Below are 21,248 nucleotides of genomic sequence, written 5' to 3' on the forward strand. Positions count from 1 at the left end.
TGACTTTTCAGCATGACAATGACCCTAAACACAAGGCCAAGTTGTATGGCATGTTGTATGGCGCCGAGTATGGCTGCTGCGTTGCGAGCTCCGACACAACATGGTAGTATTTTGTTTGTTTTGTTCACAATTCTTATGTTTTTTGTCTTGGATGTTGTCTGCTTATTGTCTACGACAGACAAACACTTTTGGACATTGGTTCAGCAATTTCACACCGTAAACCGGACTTCAAATTCCTCAATGCCGACCCGCTGTTTACAAACGCGCAAGTGGAGCCCTTTGTCTGGGCAATCCAGACGCGGAAACACAGGAGGAAAAGGGGAAACAGAGCCGGCGTTCTCATCAGAGTAAGACGTTGCGCAAATCGACCCCCGCTACCCAGTATTCTACTGGCAAATGTTCAGTCTCTGGATAACAAGCTCTGCGAGCTGAAAGCATGGATCTCTTTCCAACGAGAGACTGCTGCATTATCTGCCTTACAGAAGCTTGGATGTCTGCGGAGATTCCAGACTCAGCCATTGAACCCGCGGGGTTCTCCGTGCACCGAGCAGACAGAGCGAAAGACCTCTCAGGTAAAAGCAGAGGTGGTGGTGTATGTTTTATGATCAACAAATCCTGGTGTGATCAGAGGAACGTACATTCTATCAAGTCTTTCTGCTCTCCTGATCTGGAAATTCTCATGCTTCTGTGTCGACCATTCTGGCTATCGAGGGAATTCACAGCGGTCATTTTCACAGCTGTGTACATCCCCCCACAAGCCGACACAGACCGGGCAATCAAGGAACTGTATGGGAGTATTAGTGAGCAGGAAACCGCGCACCCTGAGGCCGCGTTCATTGTGACCGGGGACTTTAATAAAGCCAGTTTCAAATCAGTTGCACCAAAATACCACCAGCACATTAGTTTCAACACACGAGGGGACCGGGTTTTGGACCATTGCTACTCTCCCTTCTGGGATGGCTACAAATCCCTCCCCCGCCCACCATTTTGGCAAATCGGACCACTCTTCCATTCTACTTCTGCCCGCTTACAGGCAGAAACTGAAACAGGAAGCACCCACCCTCAGAACGATCCAGTGCTGGTCGGACCAATCAGACTCTATGATACAGGACTGCTTTGATCACACGGAATGGGAGATGTTCCGGTCCGCCTCTGATGACGACATCGAGCTTTACGCTGATAGCGTAATGTGTTTCATCAAAAAGTGCGTGGAGGACGTAGTTCCGACCAGAACAACACGGATCTATCTGAACCAGAAGCCATGGATAAATAGCGACGTTTGCCCGGCACTTAATGTGCGGACCTCCGCTTTCAATTCCGGGAACACGGAGAAGCATAAACAAGCCAGTTATGCCCTCCGAAAAACAAATCAGAACAGCAAAACGCCAGTACAGGAACAAGATTGAAGGACAGTTTACCACCACCAACTCTAGAAGCATGTGGCAGGGAATTAACATCATCACGGACTTTAAAGGGAATAAAAACTCCGCCATGAACACCGCTGCCTCTCTCCCGGATGAGCTAAATACTTTTTATGTTCGTTTTGAGGGAAATAACACCGCCCTCGCAGAGAGAGCTCTCGTGGCCGAAGCTACAGAGGTTAGTTGACTCTCCGTCTCTGTAGCGGATGTAACCCGATCCTTCCAATGGGTGAATATCCGCAAAGCCGCGGGCCCAGACGGCATTCCAGGCCGTGTCATCAGAGCTTGCACGAACCAGCTGGCTGGTGTTTTTACAGACATTTTCAATCTTTCCCTCTCTTTGTCTGTAGTCCCCACATGCTTTAAAACATCCACCATTGTGCCTGTTCCAAAGCAATCAAAAATAACTCGCTTAAATGACTGGCGTCAAGTTGCTCTGACCCCCATCATCAGCAAATGCTTTGAGAGACTAATCAGAGATTACATCTGCTCTGTGCTGCCTCTCTCTCTAGACCCATTGCAGTTTGCTTACCGCAACAACCGCTCCACTGATGATGCCATTGCATCTACACTACACACTGCTCTCTCCGGGCTCTGGTCTTAAACAGCTCACTGTGCAGCTGGATCCTGGACTTCCTGTCAAGCAGACGCCAGGTGGTTAGAATAGGCAGCAACATCTCCTCATCACTGACACTCAACACTGGAGCCCCACAAGGCTGTGTTCTCAGCCCACTCTTGTATTCCTTGTATACACATGACTGTGTGGCAACATATAGCTCCAATGCCATCATTAAGTTTGCTGATGACACGACAGTGGTAGGTCTGATCACTGACAATGATGAAACAGCCTACAGAGAGGAGGTGCACACTCTGACACACTGGTGTCAGGAGCACAACCTCTCCCTCAACGTCAGTAAGACAAAGGAGCTTGTGGTGGGCTTCAGAAGAAAAGACAGAGAACACAGTCCCATCACCATCAATGGAGCACCAGTGGAGAGAGTCAGCAGCTTCAAGTTCCTGGGTGTCCACATCACTGAGGAACTCACATGGTCCGTCCACACTGAAGTCGTTGTGAAGAAGGCTCATCAGCGCCTCTTCTTCCTGAGACGGCTGAGGAAGTTTGGAATGAACCGCCACATCCTCACACGGTTCTACACCTGCACTGTAGAGAGCATCCTGACTGGCTGTATCTCCGCCTGGTACGGCAATAGCACCGCCCACAACCGCAAAGCACTGCAAAGGGTGGTGCGAACTGCCAGACACATCTTCGGAGGTGAGCTTCCCTCCCTCCAGGAAATATATACAAGGCGGTGTGTGAAAAAAGCTCGGAGGATCATCAGAGACTCCAGCCACCCGAGCCATGGGCTGTTCTCACTGCTACCATCAGGCAGGCGGTATCGCAGCATCAGGACCCGCACCAGCCGACTCCATGATGGCTTCTTCCCCCAAGCAATCAGACTTCTGAACTCTTGATCTCCCACGATCAAAATACATCAGCACTGTACTTTATTACCCTTACTCTTATATCTCACACCGGACTGTCATAAATTATATTATTATTATTATATTATGTTCTCTCTTAACAACTGACTATCAACCGACAGCCTGAATGTCAATACAGTACAATACTGTACATTCTATATATATATATATATATATATATATATATATATATATATATATATATATATATATATATATATATATATACTTTTTTTAAATATATTTTTATTTTTAATTTTTATTGAATAATGTGTATCTATATAGTAAAAAAAAAAAACAGCGTATTGTATACTGTACAGTGTATGTTATTATTTGTATATTGTTGAGTGTAATTATGTGTATAACAGATGTTTAAATTGTGTTGTGTTAATTTGATGTTATTGTAAATTGGTATATGTCTCATCACTGTCACGACTGCTATGTTGATCGGAACTGCACCCAAGAATTTCACACACCATTGCACTTGTTTATATGATTTGATTTGATTTGATTTGATTTGATTTTGATTGGAAATAGTCTGCAGCTGATTGTTCCCAGGTCACTGCTAAAACTGAAGGGTGACCGTGCCTTCTCGATTGCAGCCCCACGACTCTGGAATAATTTATTTCCCCAACTTTTGATGGTTTTTAATCTCTTCTTAAAACTCATTTGTTTTCTCTAGCTTATGGAAAAATGCAGGTTTAGTGGTACTTTTTTATTGTCATTGTGTCTTTCATGTTGTCCTTGTGTTTTGCTATGAATTTAAAAATTACTGATTTTGTACAGCACTTTGGCCAACTGTCGTTCTTTTTAAGTGTGCCATATAAATAAAAGTGACTGACTGACTAACTGACAATGAAATAAAATATTTAAAAAGTGTTTAAAAATAAAGGGATAGTTCACTCAAAAATGGCAATTCTTTCATCATTTACTCAGCCTCATGCCATCCCAGATGTGACTTTCTTTCTTCTGTTGAACACAAACTGAGACTTTTAGAAGAATATCTCAGCTCTGTAGGTCCATACAATGCAAGTGAATGGTGACCAGAACTTTGAAGCACCTAAAAGCACATAAAGGCAGCCTTAAAGTAATCATACGTCTCCAGTGGTAAAATCCATATCTAAAGAAGTGATATGATAAGTGTGGGTGAGAAACCGATCAATATTTAAGTACTTTTTTACTATAAATTATCCTCCCTGCCCAGTAGGTGGCGATTTGCACAAATAATGTGAATTGCCGAAAACAAAATAAGAAGAAAGTGGAAATTTAGTAAAAAAAAAAGAAAAAAGAAAGGACTTAAATATACCACTGGAGTTGTATGAAATACATAATGCTGCCTTTATGTGCTTTTTGGACGTTCAAAGTTCTGGCTCATGCAATGTGGTCACATGCGTTTTTGACTACCTCTTTGTGTGTTTTTTGTGATCCTATCACAAAACGTTTTAGACCCCATTTAGACCTGTTTTTAATGATTAACTGATGCATGCGCAGAGTACTAGATGGCGCTATAGGAAGTGTAATCGAGCTTGAAATCATGATCGTGCCTAGAGACTGCAATGGCAAGATGTCTGTGAAAAAGGAGTTAGATTTTTGTCTGTTCTCACCACAAACCAACTGGATCGCTTTAGAAGACATTAATTAGACTACTGGAGTCTTATGGGTTATTTTTATGCTTACACTTTTTTTTTTTTAATGCTCTCTTTTTTGGAGCGGAAAACTGCACGTCAAGCCATTTCATGTGGTCTTTAACGCTGAAAGTTTTTATTTCCTTGTGTACATTCACACTGCAGACGTGACAAACTAATGTGTGATGGCCTTAAAAATAAATAAATAAAACAGTTCAGTGCAAATAAGCAATAATCTTTACAACAATGTTATGCTTTGATCTCTGTGAAGGGTGTTTTTTCAAGTCAGTTCATTAACAGGAATCCGTTTTTGTGAGCATGGCTCTTGGAGCGATCAGTCTGTATCTCTGTGCAGACGAGTCGGTTCAAACACACACACACACACACACACACACACACACACACACACGTTTCCTTGACTAGAAGCGGACACTGGTTTCAGAAGGGGGGAGAAGAGAGAAATAAGAGCAGGTGAAGGAGAAAAAAAGGAGAGAAATGGATGTTTGCGGTCAAGGTCAGACTTGAACAGCTTGAGTGGAAATGATGCGTTTAAAAGCGTATGTGTAGTTTGAAACAGAATCACCGTATACACCCACAGCTGCTCACAAATACCAGCCTGCTTCTGTGCACTCTCTCTTTCTCCTTCTCTCTTTCCCCTTTTTCTTTCTCTATCTCTCAAAAACTGTAGGTGTGCTCATTTTTATTAGGATGCAGTGAGTAAAATTCTCATTCTAGAGTCATTTGATTGGAAAGAAATTTCTATATACCCATGAGTACAAGATGAGTCGTTAAGATTTTTAGTCCATTTTCCTGAAAGAGAGAGATATAGAGATATATGTATATTTTAAATGTTTGGTCTTACAGCTATCAAAATTGGACCAGAAGCTACAACTCATTTTTCATCCAAGATTTCATGGGATCTTTTGCACTGTCTGCGTTCCAGTCTTCGCTGTGTACCTGTCTCAGTGTGCACATGTTTTTGTGTGTGGATTGATTTTATTAGAGCTGTGTTTGTACAGCTAAAGGAGATGGTATAGAGAGATACATCTATCTGGAGTTAATTAGCTTATTTAATATGTAATTTTTTTTTTTACACTATTTCATGCTTGGCCACTCTCAGAACCTCTGTAAACAAACAAACACATTCCATCATAAATAGCTCTGATAGACAAATACATAAATTAATGAATGAAAGCCATACAGATGGAAGGGAAGTACCAGCCTGTGCAGGAGGTAGGATTGCTTCTAGTGCCTTATAGCTGATAAAATTAATTCTCACAATGTGACACGTCAAACATCATGTAATTTTACCGAAGGCAAAAAGCTGAGTGAAGCGAAAAAACCTCAGCCAATCATTATTGTGTTAAGTTTAAAATACATTTATGTGGATTTGGATTTTGGACCTATGAGATTTCACTGTGGGCAGTGCTACCCAGTGCGATTGAGAGGTCTTGTACTGGTGTGTTGCGGAGATGTGTTTGTTATTAAGAGTTGAAGTGAGAAGATACAGTGTGGTAATTCTCTAATTAAAGTGTTTGTAAATTGCTTACTGCATGATTTGATTAATCAATGAATTCATTATGACCTGGCTGAGCTCATTAGCATGAGCAGTGCCTTCCCTTCTGCCCCTCTCTCTTTTCTGTATGCCACTAATGTGTGAGTGATGAATGTTCACGTGAGTTTAATTTAGCGAGTAAGAGTGTGTGTGTGTCGGGAGGGGGTGATGAGCAATTAACACATGCACACACATACAGAATGTAGATGTTTTGGTTGTTGTTTCTATTAGTGGAGAGGTTTTAGGGGATGTTTCTGTTGGCGTTTGTACAGGTGTTGGTTGTATCTGTTGGTGTTGTATCTGTTGGTGTGGTGTTCTGTTAGTGCAAGTACTTTAGGGTTAGTTGTTTCTGTTTGTGTTGGTGCAGATGTTTTGGTTGTTTCTTTTGATGCAGGTGTTTTGGTTGGTTCTGTTTGTCCAGGTGTTTCGGGTGTTTCTGTTAGTGCAGATGTTTTGTTGTTGTTTGTGTTGGTGCAGGTGTTTTGGTTGTTTCTTTTGGTGCAGGTGTTTTGGTTATTGTTTCTGTTGGTGTGGTGCAGGTGTTTTGGTTGTTTCTGTTGGTTTGGTGTTGTTGCAGGTGTTTTTGTTAGTTCTGTTAGTGCAGGTGTTTTGGTGGTTTCTGTCAGTGCAGGTGTTTTGGTGGTTTCTTTTAGTGCAGGTTTTGGTGGAGGCGTATTGGTTGTTGTTTCTTTTGGTGTGGTACAGGTGTTTTGGTTGGTTCTATTTGTCCAGGTGTTTCGGGTGTTTCTGTTAGTTCAGATGTTTTGTTCTTGTTTCTGTTTGTGTTTATACAGGTGTTTTGGTTGTTTCTTTTGGTGCAGGTGTTTTGGTTCTTGTTTCTGTTGGTGTGGTGCAGGTGTTTTGGTTGGTTCCGTTAGTTCAGGTGTTTTGGTTGGTTCTGTTAGTGCAGGTATTTTGGTAGTTTCTGATGGTGTGGTGATGGTGCAGGTGCTTTGGTTGGTTCTGGTACTGCAGGTGTTGGTTATATCTGGTGTGGTGTTAGTGCAGGTGTTGTTTGTTTTGTGCAGTTGTTTTGGTTGTTTCTGTCGGTGTGGTGTTGGTGCAGGTGTTGTTTGTTTTTGTGCAGTTGTTTTGGTTGTTTCTGTCGGTGTGGTGTTGGTGCAGGTGTTTTGGTTGTTACTGTTTGCCTAGTGTTTGTACAGGTCTTTTGGTTTTCTGTATTTTTAATGCAGGGATTTTGGTATATATATATATATATATATACACTATACTGCCAAAAGTATTCGCTAATCTGCCTTTAGACGCATATGAACTTAAGTGACATCCCATTCTTAATCCATAGGGTTTAATATGACGTCGGCCCACCCTTTGCAGCTATAACAGCTTCAACTCTTCCGGGAAGGCTTTCCACAAGGTTTAGGAGTGTGTTTATGGGAATTTTTGACCATTCTTCCAGAAGCACATTTGTGAGGTCAGACACTGATGTTGGACGAGAAGGCCTGGCTCACAGTCTTCGCTCAAATTCATCCCAAAGGTGCTCTATCGGGTTGAGGTCAGGACTCTGTGCAAGCCAGTCAAGTTCTTCCACACCAAACTCGCTCATCCATGTCTTTATGGACCTTGCTTTGTGCACTGGTGCGCAGTCATGTTGGAACAGGAAGGGGCCATCCCTAAACTTTCCCACAAAGTTGGGAGCATGGAATTGTCCAAAATCTCTTGGTATGCTGAAGCATTCAGAGTTCCTTTCACTGGAACTAAGGGGCCAGGCCCAGCTCCTGAAAAACAACCCCACACCATAATCCCCCCTCCACCAAACTTCACAGTTGGCACAATGCAGTCAGACAAGTACCGTTCTCCTGGCAACCGCCAAACCCAGACTCGTCCATCAGATTGCCAGATGGAGAAGCGTGATTCGTCACTCCAGAGAACGCGTCTCCACTGCTCTAGAGTCCAGTGGCGGCGTGCTTTACACCACTGCATCTGACGCTTTGCATTGCACTTGGTGATGTATGGCTTGGATGCAGCTGCTCGGCCATGGAAACCCATTCCATGAAGCTCTCTACGCACTGTTCTTGAGCTAATCTGAAGGCCACATGAACTTTGGAGGTCTGTAGCGATTGACTCTGCAGAAAGTTGGCGACCTCTGCGCACTATGCGCCTCAGCATCCGCTGACCCCGCTCTGTCATTTTACGTGGCCTACCACTTCGTGGCTGAGTTGCTGTCATTCCCAATCGCTTCTACTTTGTTATAATACCACTGACAGTTGACTGTGGAATATTTAGTAGCGAGGAAATTTCACGACTGGACTTGTTGCACAGGTGGCATCCTATCACAGTACCACGCTGGAATTCACTGAGCTCCTGAGAGCGGCCCATTCTTTCACAAATGTTTGTAGAAGCAGTCTGCATGCCTAGGTGCTTCATTTTATACACCTGTGGCCATGGAAGTGATTGGAACACCTGAATTCAATTATTTGGATGGGTGAGCGAATACTTTTGGCAATATAGTGTGTATAGTTGTGCTCAAAAGTTTGCATACCCTGGCAGAAATTGTGAAATTTTGGCATTGATTTTGAAAATATGACTGATCATGCAAAGAAACTGTCTTTTATTTAAGAATAGTAATCATATGAAGCCATTTATCATCACATAGTTGTTTGGCTCCTTTTTAAATCATAATGATAACAGAAATCACCCAGATGGCCCTGATAAAAAGTTTTCATACCCTTGAATGTTTGGCCTTGTTACAGACACACAAGGTGACACACACAGGTTTAAATGGCAATTAAAGGTTAATTTCTCACACCTGTGGCTTTTTAAATTGCAATTAGTGCCTGTGTATAAATAGCCAATGAGTTTGTTAGCTCTCACGTGGATGCACTGAGCAGGCTAGATACCGAGCCATGGGGAGCAGAAAAGAACTGTCAAAAGACCTGCCTATCAAGGTAATGGAACTTTATAAAGGAAGAGGATATAAAAAGGATATAAAAAGATATCCAAAGCCTTTAAAGTGCCAGTCAGTACTGTTCAATCACTTATTTAGAAGTGGAAAATTCGAGGATCTCTTGATACCAAGCCAAGGTCAGGTAGACCAAGAAAGACTTCAGCCACAATTGCCAGAAGAATTGTTTGGGATACAAAGAAAAACCCACAGGTAACCTCAGGAGAAATACAGGCTGCTCTGGAAAAAGACGGTGTGGTTGTTTCAAGGAGCACAATAAAATGATACTTGAACAAAAATGAGCTGCATGGTCGAGTTGCCAGAAAGAAGCCTTTACTGCGCCAATGCCACAAAAAAGCCCGGTTACAATATGCCCGACAACACCTTGACACACCTCAGCTTCTGGCACACTGTAATTTGGAGTGACGAGACCAAAATAGAGCTTTATGGTCACAACCATAAGTGCTTTGTTTGGAGAGGGGCCAACAAGGCCTATAGTGAAAAGAATACCATCCCCACTGTGAAGCATGGTGGTGGCTCACTGATGTTTTGGGGTGTGTGAGCTCTAAAGGCACGGGGAATCTTGTGAAAACTGATGGCAAGATGAATACAGCATGTTATCAGAAAATACTGGCAGACAATTTGCATTCTTCTGCACGAAAGCTGTGCATGGGACGCCCTTGGAATTTCCAGCACGACAATGACCCTAAGCACAAGGCCAAGTTGACCCTCCAGTGGTTACAGCAGTAAAAGGTGAAGGTTCTGGAGTGGCCATCACAGTCTCCTGACCTTAATTTAATCGAGCCACTCTGGGGAGATCTCAAACGTGTGGTTCATGCAAGACGACCAAAGACTTTGCATGACCTGGAGGCATTTTGCCTAGACGAATGGGCAGCTATACCACCTGCAAGAATTTGGGGCCTCATAGACAACTATTACAAAAGACTGCACACTGTCATTGATGCTAAAGGGGGCAATACACAGTATTAAGAACTAAGGGTATGCAAACTTCTGAACAGGGGTCATTTTAATTTTTTTCATTGTTGCCATGTTTTGTTTTATGATTGTGCCATTCTGTTATAACCTACAGTTGAATATGAATCCCATAAGAAATGAAAGAAATGTGTTTTGCCTGCTCACTCATGTTTTCTTTAAAAAATGGTACATATATTACCAGTTTTCCAAGGGTATGCAAACTTTTGAGCACAACTGTATATATATATATATATATATATATATATATATATATATATATATATATATATATATATATACATACACTACCGGTCAAAAGTTTTGAAACACTTATTCTTTATTATAATTTTTTTCTTCACATTTTAGAATAATAGTAAAGTCATCAAAACTATGGAATAACATAAATGGAACTATGGGAATTATGTTGTGACTAAACAAAATCCAAAATAAATCAAAACTGTGTTATATTTTAGCATCTTCAAAGTAGTCACCCTTTGCCTAGAATTTGCAGACAAGTACTCTTGACATTTTCTTAACCAACTTCTTGAGGTATCACCCTGGGATGCTTTTTAAACAGCATTGAAGGAGTTCCCATCTATGTTGGGTACTTATTGGCTGCTTTTCTTTATTATTTGGTCCAAGTCATCAATTTAAACTTTTTAAAAAAAAAAATTTAATTAAATTTTAGTTTTGTAATTAAGTAAATTAATATGGTGGCACAATTATATTTTTGTCTATAAAACTAATTTAAAACGTTTAAGCATACGCCTTCAGATCAAACGATTTTTAAGATCATGAGAAACATTTCAGTCAAGTGTTTCAAAACTTTTGACCGGCAGTGTGTTTGTGTGTGTGTGTATGTATATATATATATATATATATATATATTTTTTTTTTTTTTTTTTTTTGGTTGTTTCTGATATTTGGTGTTGGTGTTTTTTTTGTGTGTGTGTGCTGTTAGTCCATGTTTTGTTTTTAAGATTTTGTTGTAGTGCCACTAACAGCTTGTTAATTTTCATTAATGGACAGAAGAGGTGTAAACAGGAAATACAGTTGTACCATTTTACCATTTCTGTTTTCCCACCAACAGTCCTTCCTAGGTTTTTTTAAGTCATCAACCTGTCCTCATCTTGCTTTTTTCTCACCATCGTTTATTGTTTGTCCTTCTCTTTCTTGTTTGCGCTCTTCTCTTTTTTCCTTCAGGAGAAAGTCTACTCCATTAAGAACATACAATGTTCCATGACATTTAATTTCCTGTTTGTGATGTTCTTTTATCCTCTTCCTGTGGGTCACACTTACTCCCTCCTCCATCTATATCCATCTGTCTTATTCTCACTCCCCTTAACTCATCTATTGTGTAATTTCACTCCTATCCATGCATGTTCTCTGATTTTACCCTGGACATTGCATAGCTAATTGTTTTTGGTCTACTAAATAGGAAAAACTTACAGTTTTAAAGGTGAAGTGTGTAATTTCTGTGCTACTAGCAGCACCAAACAAAATAAAAATAACGACTCGTTCTCAAACAAGTTTGTCTGCTTGTCAAGACTAAAAGTAAGAATGGCTTAGACTACTTGTGGTTGTCTCTGCATATTAAACTGGCATAGGGCAGTATGTAAACATTAAAAAATATTACACACCACCTTTAAGAAACTGCATTGAGAGACCATGAATTAAATGCTCTATATGTGTTTCTGATACCTAAAAATGCTTTTAAGGAAGGCAGCTCACAAGGTTTTGAAACACTGCTTCAGTCGCTGTGTTTCAGAATTTTTGCTCATTAAAGAAATGTTGCCTTATACAGCAATTAACTTGGTGTTAGAACCTGTGGCATTTCAGTGCGTGTATGTGTGTGTGAGTTTGTGAGACTCCTGGAGTGAGATATATGAACGTGCTTATGTCTGCAAGGAACAGGTGGCAAAGTCAGCATGGTGGCCCGCCACACACAAGTACAAGCACGCACACACTTGCACACAGAGACCAGTAACAAATTGAAGCAATTTGTGTAAATTAAGAGATAACTAGATGGCTGCTCTTGTTGAACAGTCTTTGTAGTGTCCACCCTGAGCCACTCTAGTCGGGATCTGCCATATTGTCTGACGTATGGATATTTCTTAAATGCGTGTGAGAAAATAAACATGAAAGTTAACTTAGTTCAAATGCATGTAGTGTCTTTAAAATATTGGTGGACTGATAAGGGTTATGTTTTTTTTTTCCCCACTTATTTTGCAGATTGGCAGCACTGATTTTCTGTTTTGGTGTGTTTAGGTGAGTGTGGTGCAGGACTCTGTGAATATCTCTGGGCAGAACACCATGAACATGGTGAAGGTTCCGGACTGCCGGCTGGCCGATGAACTGGGCGGATTGTGGGAACATTCCAGATTCACAGACTGCTCGCTGTGTGTCGCTGGGCAGGAGTTCCAGGCACACAAAGCCATTCTAGCAGGTAAGATGCGAGGTAACTAATTTACACACTCAGGCACACACTCATGCACTCTTTGAGATTCACATGCATGCTGATATTTGATTACTTGTACAGGTAACACTTTACAATAAGGGTGTATTAGTTAACTACATTAGGTAACATGGACTAACACTACTGCACTAATTAAATTTGGTTAATGTTAATTTCAACATATACTTGTTAGGGCCTAAGCACTGAGTGCGGAGGACCTGTTGTTGTTCTGAGGATTATTAGGGCCCAAGCACTTAGTGCGGAGGCCCTATTGTTCTTCTAAGGATTTTTTTCCAAGGTTTCGGGGGCTTTTGGGACACTTAACATGCTCAAAAACTCATGAAATCTTGCATATGCATCAGACTTGTTGACCATTAGGGCTTGGCAAAAGTTCATACATGGGCGTGTAGAGGGGGCTCTGTTGCGCCACCTAGAAAATGGGCATGTTCGGGGTGGGCTCTGTAGCACAGTCCTTTTGAGCTACAGTCACCAAACTTTGTACATATATAGATCTCATCAAGCCGGACACCTTTTATGCTGACAATCTTAAGCTCCGCCCAACAGGAAGTCGGCCATTTTGGATTGCTTGAAAAATGCATGCTCTGGAATTTGAAATACTCCTCGTAGTTGATTCATGTTACAGATACCAAATGTGGGTGACATCATACCAAGACATTGACTATGCTGAATTGCAAACTGATTTTTGATAGATTGAATGGTGTTGCCATTGTGGCACGATAAAGTAACGTAAAACATGCAAAACATGAAGTGTATCATATCTTCTGAGTGCATCGTGTGATTTACATTAAATTGAGCTGTATGTTTGGTCTTGCGGGTTGATCACATTGATGTGGCTATTGTGGGTCACAGTTGTAGCGCCACTAACTGGCGGAAGGAAGTGTGGCACTTATAACAGACATGAAATATCCCTCTTATGTTTACCTGAATTGCTTAAAAAAAAATTTAGAATAATGTCAAGACAGTGCAGATTTAAAATTCTGAAGGGATTCTTGAAATCTTAAATAGTGTTGCCATGGCAATGGATTAAATGTCATTATTAATTTTTATGTATATTCACATGTTTTTGAGGTACTTGGCATGCTTGAATTTTCATGATATTTTGCACACACATCAGAGTTGTCGGCCATTAGGCCTGGGCAAAAGTTAACACATGGGCATGACTGGGGAGCTCTGTAGCACCACCTTTTGACAAAAGTGATGGGGTCAGTTTCTTCTATGGTCACCAAACTTGCTACATATATTGTTCTCATTGGACAACTTTCAAAATTATAGTCATTAGCTCTGCCCAACAGGAAGTCGGCCATTTTGGATTGAATGTGCATATTTTGAAAATTGCAGGCCATGAACTTTTGAATACTCCTCCTAGGGGATTCATGTGATTGTCACCAAACTTGTGCAACATCATGCCAAGACATTGTAGATGCTAAATTGCTAACAGATTTTTGATATTTTGAATGGTGTCGTCATTGTGAAGTGCCTTATATCTTCTGTGTGCATTGTGTGATTTTGATAAATTCAGCTGTTTGTATGGTAATGGGGTCTGATCACATGGATGCGCTATTATGGATCACGTTCATAGCGCCACCAACTGGCAGCAGGAAGTGTGGCACTTTTAACAGACTTTGAAATAGCCCTCTTATGTTTATATGAATTTCTTCAAAATTCTTTCGAATAATGTCAAGACACTGCTGATGTAAAATTGTAAAGGAATTGATATCTTAAATACTGTTGCCATGGCAACACATTAATTGTTATTATTCCTTTCTTCCTATATTTGGGTGTTTTTGTATTGAAGCCCAGGAGTGTCATTTACAAAAGAATGAAGGAATAAATTATCAGTCTATTAATTTGAAAATGAAAATGTGATTAAATTAACCAGTTTATAAATGGACAAATAAATAGACACATTTAAATGTGAATAAATAAGCCAATTTATAAATGGACAAATAGACACATTTAAATGTTTATTTAATTCATGTTTTAAAATGTACTTATTTAGCAGTAAAACAGCACATTAATAAGTCATTTTTAAATGCACCTTTTAAATTGTTTTAAATGCATTTGGCAATTGCTTTTCTTCATCCATTTGCCAGTTGCTTTTACCATTTGTCAATCCATACCTGCTGATGCCCAGGAGTGCCAATTAAAAAATATTGGAATTAATTATCAATCTATTAATTTGAAAATAAAAACTTGAATAATTTATAAATGGAAGAATAAAGACACATTTAAATGTTTAATTCATGTTTAAAAATGTAATTATATTTAACAATAATATTCTGCATTAATAAATCATATTTAATGTTTAAAATGTCATTAAATATAGCAATAAATGAGTACATTAATGAGTCTTTTAAATGCACTTTTTAATGCACTTTAAAAGCACCTTTTAAATAACATTTTAAAAAGGTATTTGGCAATTGCTTTTCCTCATCCATTTGCCATTGGCTTTTCTTTTTTGTTTTGCTTTTCCATTTCTTTTTCCTTTTCCTTTTGGTTCTCCAATTGAGAATCGATTAAATAAATGCCATTGGACTGTTGATTCGTGAGAGCAACCAATGAACTTTGGATTCAGTTATAAGACACACCCCCTTTCCCATGTGCCACTCAAAGAGGATGTAAGACGGCCTGTCATTGGACGACAGTACAAGCAGTTTACATGATATAATTGGATCTGCGAATCTCGTGATAAGAAGCAGATGCGAATCATATCAGAAGTTAGTGGTGGCTTGTTCACTGTTGCTGTGAAATGCTGAACGCGGCTCTACCTGAGCGTGCACAGATATATGTGTCCAGGATGGGAGCTGGTAATCGTGTTGCTGTCAACAGAACCGACATCCCGATCCGCGCCCCGAACTGAAACACGCGATGGAGGTGAGCAAGGGCAACGGCTCGAGTTGCTGGAGAAAGCCACTGGACTTTCCTGAACTTATACTGAAGGAAATGCACATCTCCTTTAAGCTATATCACATTCATTTTAAAAACACTGTATGATCATCTTTATTTTATTTGTGTTAAAATAATTGCCTTTGTATGATCGAGAAAAGGCAGACTCTCGGAATGACGATCAGCTGAGGGTACAGAGAAGGCAAGCGAGCACACTTGTGGAACAAATAGTAGTGTTTAAACTAATGTTGTGTATTACTTGTGTGTATTATGAAAGTGTCTCTTTCAAATGAAAATGAAACAAAATATATATATTTTCCACACCAACCTGCTGTGTATATCTGTTATAATGTCGCAAATTAAGTTTTTGCTTAATCTTTTACTGTGCTCATCTTTATTCATTTAAAGATGAATTTTGAATGAATTTACATTTTAATTTTACCTGAATCGATTATGTTATAGGCAAAATTTAATTGACACAGATAATAGCAATTAAAATGTCCAAGATTTAGGCCGGACATTTTCCGAGAGCAAAAAAACAATAACCAACAAGTCACTGCTAGAATTGTGTGAAATGAAACAGTAACTTAACAGTACAAAAAAAGACCTTCTGGTTGTGTAAATGAAAGGTAACACTATAAAGCTTTATAAACAGAAACAGTTTAGCAAAGTTTCATCGTGTCCAAGTGCTTATGATTGATGATCTCACAGTGCACAGAAGGTAAAGTATATGGGCTTTGTTCACAAATATGGCAGAGAGAGCAGTCATACAGTAATGAAACAGGTGAATAGCTGTAAGGTCAGGCAATGCAGAGAAGCAATAGCTTTAGTAACCTCTGTGAAGTTGGCACCCCATATGATGATATCATTACCAAATCTATATCATTCTTTTGTGCTGCGTTTGTGCTGATTTGTGCTGAAAAAGTGAACGTTTGTGCTGGATCGGTGTTTGAGATATTAGACATATTTTTTTTTGTCTGTGTGATGTCACTTGGTCCACCGGTGCCGTTCGTTTGTGCTCGATTTGTGCTGTTAAAATAAACACCGTAACTATTTCCCTTCCTTAGATATAGCAAGAAACTTTTTGGGAGCAGTGACATCACTCCAAATCGCTCCGAACTGGTGTCGTTCGTTTGTGCTCGATTTGTGCTTTCTTTGTATTAAACAAGATAGGTTTTGGGAGCCGCGAAAACGTACAGGCTAAACCCCATGTCAGTCACTCTCACCTGTCTCCATAGTTTGTGCTTGCTTCTGGTTTGTGCCATGTTTGGTATCGTTGAAGCATAAATTTTTTGGCAAAGATTAATCTTTCAGCCCATCAGACTCCAAATGCAACAGCAAAAATTGTCTGTGTTTGTGCTGCAAATTATGGTTTGTTTAAAGGCTATATGCGAGACTGGTGAACAAAGCTCTACATCATGTTTATACAGGTTAATTATTCAGAATTGTTTTCACAAGTAAACAGCCACAGCTTTCAGCTCTGAATTTGCTTTTATTCATTTTAATTTATCTAGAAGCTGGCGCGACATGCGTTGACAGCGTTTGTGTAATTGCATAGGCCAAGATGGTAGCTAATTTTAAAAATATTTCTTTGAAATTTCAGTGCAATGTTTGAAAACATGTTAGGTGCCATTCATATGCTGGAATGCATTGTTATTGCACTAAAATTACATGCAGCGCCACAAAAGAGCAAAACATAGGTGTTTCGACTCGAGACGTACGTTTAACAGTTTAGGTTCTTTTTTAACTTGACATCTAAAAACACGAACAAGCCACCAAAGACGTCAATCTAGCGCACATTTACATTGAAATCAATTATAAAACAGTGCGGACGGAAGCCTAGAGCTCTTCGGAAAAGTTTGATCACACTTGACTATTCTTTATTATTTGTTGCTGCACATTTTTTATAATTTAGAGTAGGCTATTAAGTCATCAAAACTAAGAAGTAACACAAGTATGGAAATTATGCAGTGACCAAAACAAATTAAATCAGAAACATCTTATATTTGAACTTCTTCAGTGTAGCCTTTTGTCTGTTCCAGCTCTGCACACTCTGTTCATTTTCTCAATCAACTTCAGGTGATCTTGGGATGCTTTTTAAACCGTACTGAATGATTTCATATGCTGGAAGCATTTGACCATAAGCCTTTAGATCAAAAGGTTCTAAGCTTATGAGAAAAAACTTAGTTACTAACTTTTAAAAAATATATATATTATTTGATTTGTATTGTATTTTGATATGTTTTGCTATGACTGTAGATAAATCTAGAATAACTGAGTTTCAAGTTTAAGTTTTTAAGCTTAAAGTAACCATTTAAAGTGATTTTAATAAGGAAAATGTATAAATTTTACCAAACAATTTGGGCAAATTAGCTTCAGAAAAGGTGACTTTAGCTGAAAGGTGAGTAGTTTTCATCCCTGGTTTAAATATCAGACCAAATCTGATATTTCCTGACAGAGAAAGAGAGATATATGTTTGAGTTTGATGTGGTGAAAGATTTAGTCTCACAGTCTCACATATAATCTATAAACAAATCATAATTTGCAGCACAAACACGGACAATTTTTGCTGTTGCATTTGGAGTTTGATGGGCTGAAAGATTAATCTTTGCCAAAAAATTAACACTTCAATGATGCTAAACATGGCACAAACCAGAAGCGAGCACAAACGATGGAGACAGGTGAAAGTGACTGACATGGGGTTTAGCCTGCGCGATTTCACGGCTCACAAAAGCGATCTTGTTTAGTACAATGAAGGAAAACGTTATGATGTTTCTTTTGACAGCACAAATAGAGCACAAATGAACGACACCAGTTCGGAGCGATTTGGAATGACATCACTGCTCCCAAAATGTTTCTTGCTATAACTAAGGAAGGGAAATAGTTACAGTGTTTCTTTTAACGACACAAACTGAGCACATATGAACGGCACCGGTTTGGAGCGATTTGGACCTCATGAGGTGGAAAGTGACGTCACACAGCCAAGAAAATAATGTCTAATATCTCAAACATCGAACCAGCACAAACGTTCATTTTTGAATGGTATAGATTTGGTAAAGATTTAATTATATGGGGTGCCAACTTAATACAGGATCTGGTGGTATTCTTCATCATCTCTGTACCTCAAGCGGTGAAGTAGGGTGAGGCAAATGGCATTTTCTGCGCATGTTTCAGTTCGGGGCACAGGTTGGGGGGCTGGTTCTGTTGACAGCATCACGGTTACCAGCTCTCATCCTGGACACAAATCACTCTGCATGCACCGGTAGGGCCGCGTTCAGCATTTCACAGCAACAGTGAACGAGCCACCATTAACTTATTATATGCTTCGCATCCGTTTCTTATGCACGGGATTCGCAGATCCAATAATATCACGTAAACTGCTTGTACCATCATACAATGACAGGCAGTCTTACATCCTCTTTGAGTGGCACGTGGGAGAGAGGGTGACTTATAACTGAGTCAAAAGTTCATTGGTTGCTCCCACGAGTCAACAGTCCAATGGCATTTTTTAAACTAGATTCTCAATTGGAGAAAGAAAAGGAAAAGCAAAATGAAAAAGAAAAGCCATTGGCAAATGGATGAGGAAAAGCAACTGGCAAATGACTTGAGAAAAGCAATTACCAAATACCTTTTTTAAATTGGCCAAAAGGACACAGTTATCAGACAATACAGTAGTCTCTAACAGTCGGTCTGCCTGCCTCAGTCCACTTCTGTCCCTTTTAGTATATAGAAAAAATGGCACAAATGAGACTTCAGTGAAAGTTTTTTTTTTTTTTTTTTTAATGCCCCAATTTGGTATGCCCAATTCCCAATACTCACTAGGTCCACCTAGTCCGGGTGGCGGAGGACAAATCTCAGTTGCTTCCACTTCTAGGACAGTCACTGACCACGAGGAGGGTAATCCGTGTGACTCTACCCTCCCTACTGGGCCAATTTGGTTGCTTAGGAGGCCTGGCTGGAGTCACTCATCACACCCTGGATTCGAATTCACGACTCCAGGTTTGGTAGTCAGCGTCATTGCTCGCTGAGCTACCCAGGCCCCCTCAGTGAATATTTTTTAAATAGTTAAATTAGAGGTTTGATTCATTAAAATTACAGTTTGAATGGATTAAAGGACAAACTAACTGAACTTTTTCTAAAATCCTTGCGATATTCACATATGTTGCTTGGTTTTAGATTGTCAACAAAATCATCACAAATGATATGAAAATTAGAACTCAACACCAAACAGAGCTCAGCCCTCACTCTCTCTCTGTCTCTCTCTCTCTCTCGCTCTCACTCTCACTGTCTCTCTCTCTCTGATTCTGTCACTCATGGTGAGGTGGGATTCCTCGCTATCTTGCCATACCTTATAGTGCTCATTAATCGCTGTGGAGATGGAGCTGATTGGCTGGTGTCTGAGCTGTGATTAGACTGTGTGCATGTGTGATAATGTGCCAGACTTCCCACACTCCTTTAAACAAGTTAAAGTTGCCCTAGACAGATCTGACTACATATCCAGGCTTATCAGACAGATGAAGGTCTGAGCTGACTTCATTCTCTGGGTTAATCAGCCAATGTGTTCCACAATTGCTGCACAAGGCACAAAAAGTGTATGAGGAACAACTGTAAGATATTTAGTTACAGAACTTGCAAGGCAGCATTGCATTGGTATTCCTCAAACATTAGAACAAACCCCTAAACCTAAGTATTTAACTTCAGCTAAACTCCAGTTAATTCAGGCTTAACCATTTAATTCACAGACTCCATTAAAACTTGGATTTGTTGATTATTTAAGTCCTTGGTGTGCCATCTTATTTATTAATTTATTTTGTAAACATTATATTTAAGAAATTTAAGATGAAAGTTTATAAATCTCCCCTTGACTTATATTAATAGAATGTTTGCTGTTCAAAATTTTACAGCAATGACATCACTGTAGTATTTGCCAACTGAAATGCAATTGGTCTTCTATCTTACATCTGTTTGCACACTAAATTGAGACTGTTGGTACTGGTGTGCAGCCAACTGAAAACAAGATGCACTTTGAGTAGCCGCAAAGTGGCTCTGCATTATTTATTTATTTTAATTTTTTCCCCTTTTCTCCCCAATTTGATATGCCCAATTCCCAGTGCGCTCTATTTCCTCATGGTGGTGTAGTGACTCGCCTCAATCCAGGTGGCGGAGGATGAATCTCAGTTGCCTCCGCGTCTGAGACAGTCAATCCACGCATCTTATCACGTGGCTTGTTGAGTGCGTTACCGTGGAGACCTAGCAGGTGTGGAGGCTCACACTATTCTCCGCGGCATCCACGCACAACTCACCACACGCCCCACCGAGAGCGAGAACCACATGGCGACCACGAGGAGGTTAACTCAACGTGACTCTATCCACCCTAGCAACCGGACCAATTGGTTGCTTAGGAAGCCTGACTGGAGTCACTCAGCACGCCCTGGATTCAAACTTGTGACTCCAGGGGTGGTAGTCAGCGTCTATACTTGCTGAGCTACCCAGGCCCAGCTCTGATGCATTATTATATTTAACCCAAATTAATTTGCAACCAAAGCCTTCAAAAGTTTACCTCAAACTTTAACACTATTCTTTTGTTGCCTTGCAAGTAATAGTATTTCCTTTAGGAAATGCCAGTATATTTCTTAATGTTGATTGCTAAAAAGCTCCCTATTACTCACTATCCTTCAGAGATCCTTAATATTCCTTATTACATTTTAAGCCTGTATTTTGTTTCAAGAGGTGGGTATAAACCTGACTTTTTTTGTGACATGTTTGTTATGTGTACAAACATTTTTTTCTCTCTTTCAGCACGTTCCCCAGTTTTCAGCGCTATGTTCGAACATGAGATGGAGGAGAGTAAAAAGGTGAGTCTTGTTTTTTGTCTACCTCTCTTTTCTCTCATTCTCTAATTTAACTTAAAAAGCTGTGACAAAAC

The 21,248-nt window shown here is 39.9% G+C and overlaps 1 protein-coding gene across 4 annotated transcripts in view; it reads left to right on the forward strand.

Moving 5' to 3' along the window:
- The window catches only part of LOC127451925 (speckle-type POZ protein), a 139,233-nt gene that overhangs the window by 99,597 nt on the left and 18,388 nt on the right, over positions 1-21,248 (forward strand). For all 4 annotated transcript variants that reach the window (XM_051716997.1, XM_051716999.1, XM_051716996.1 and 1 more), the window contains 2 exons: positions 12,229-12,406; positions 21,122-21,177. In XM_051716997.1, the coding sequence (XP_051572957.1) occupies positions 12,229-12,406; positions 21,122-21,177 (234 nt within the window). The remainder of the gene's footprint in view (positions 1-12,228; positions 12,407-21,121; positions 21,178-21,248) is intronic.

Source organism: Myxocyprinus asiaticus, chromosome 14, assembly GCF_019703515.2.
Source record: "Myxocyprinus asiaticus isolate MX2 ecotype Aquarium Trade chromosome 14, UBuf_Myxa_2, whole genome shotgun sequence".
NCBI lineage: Eukaryota > Metazoa > Chordata > Actinopteri > Cypriniformes > Catostomidae > Myxocyprinus > Myxocyprinus asiaticus.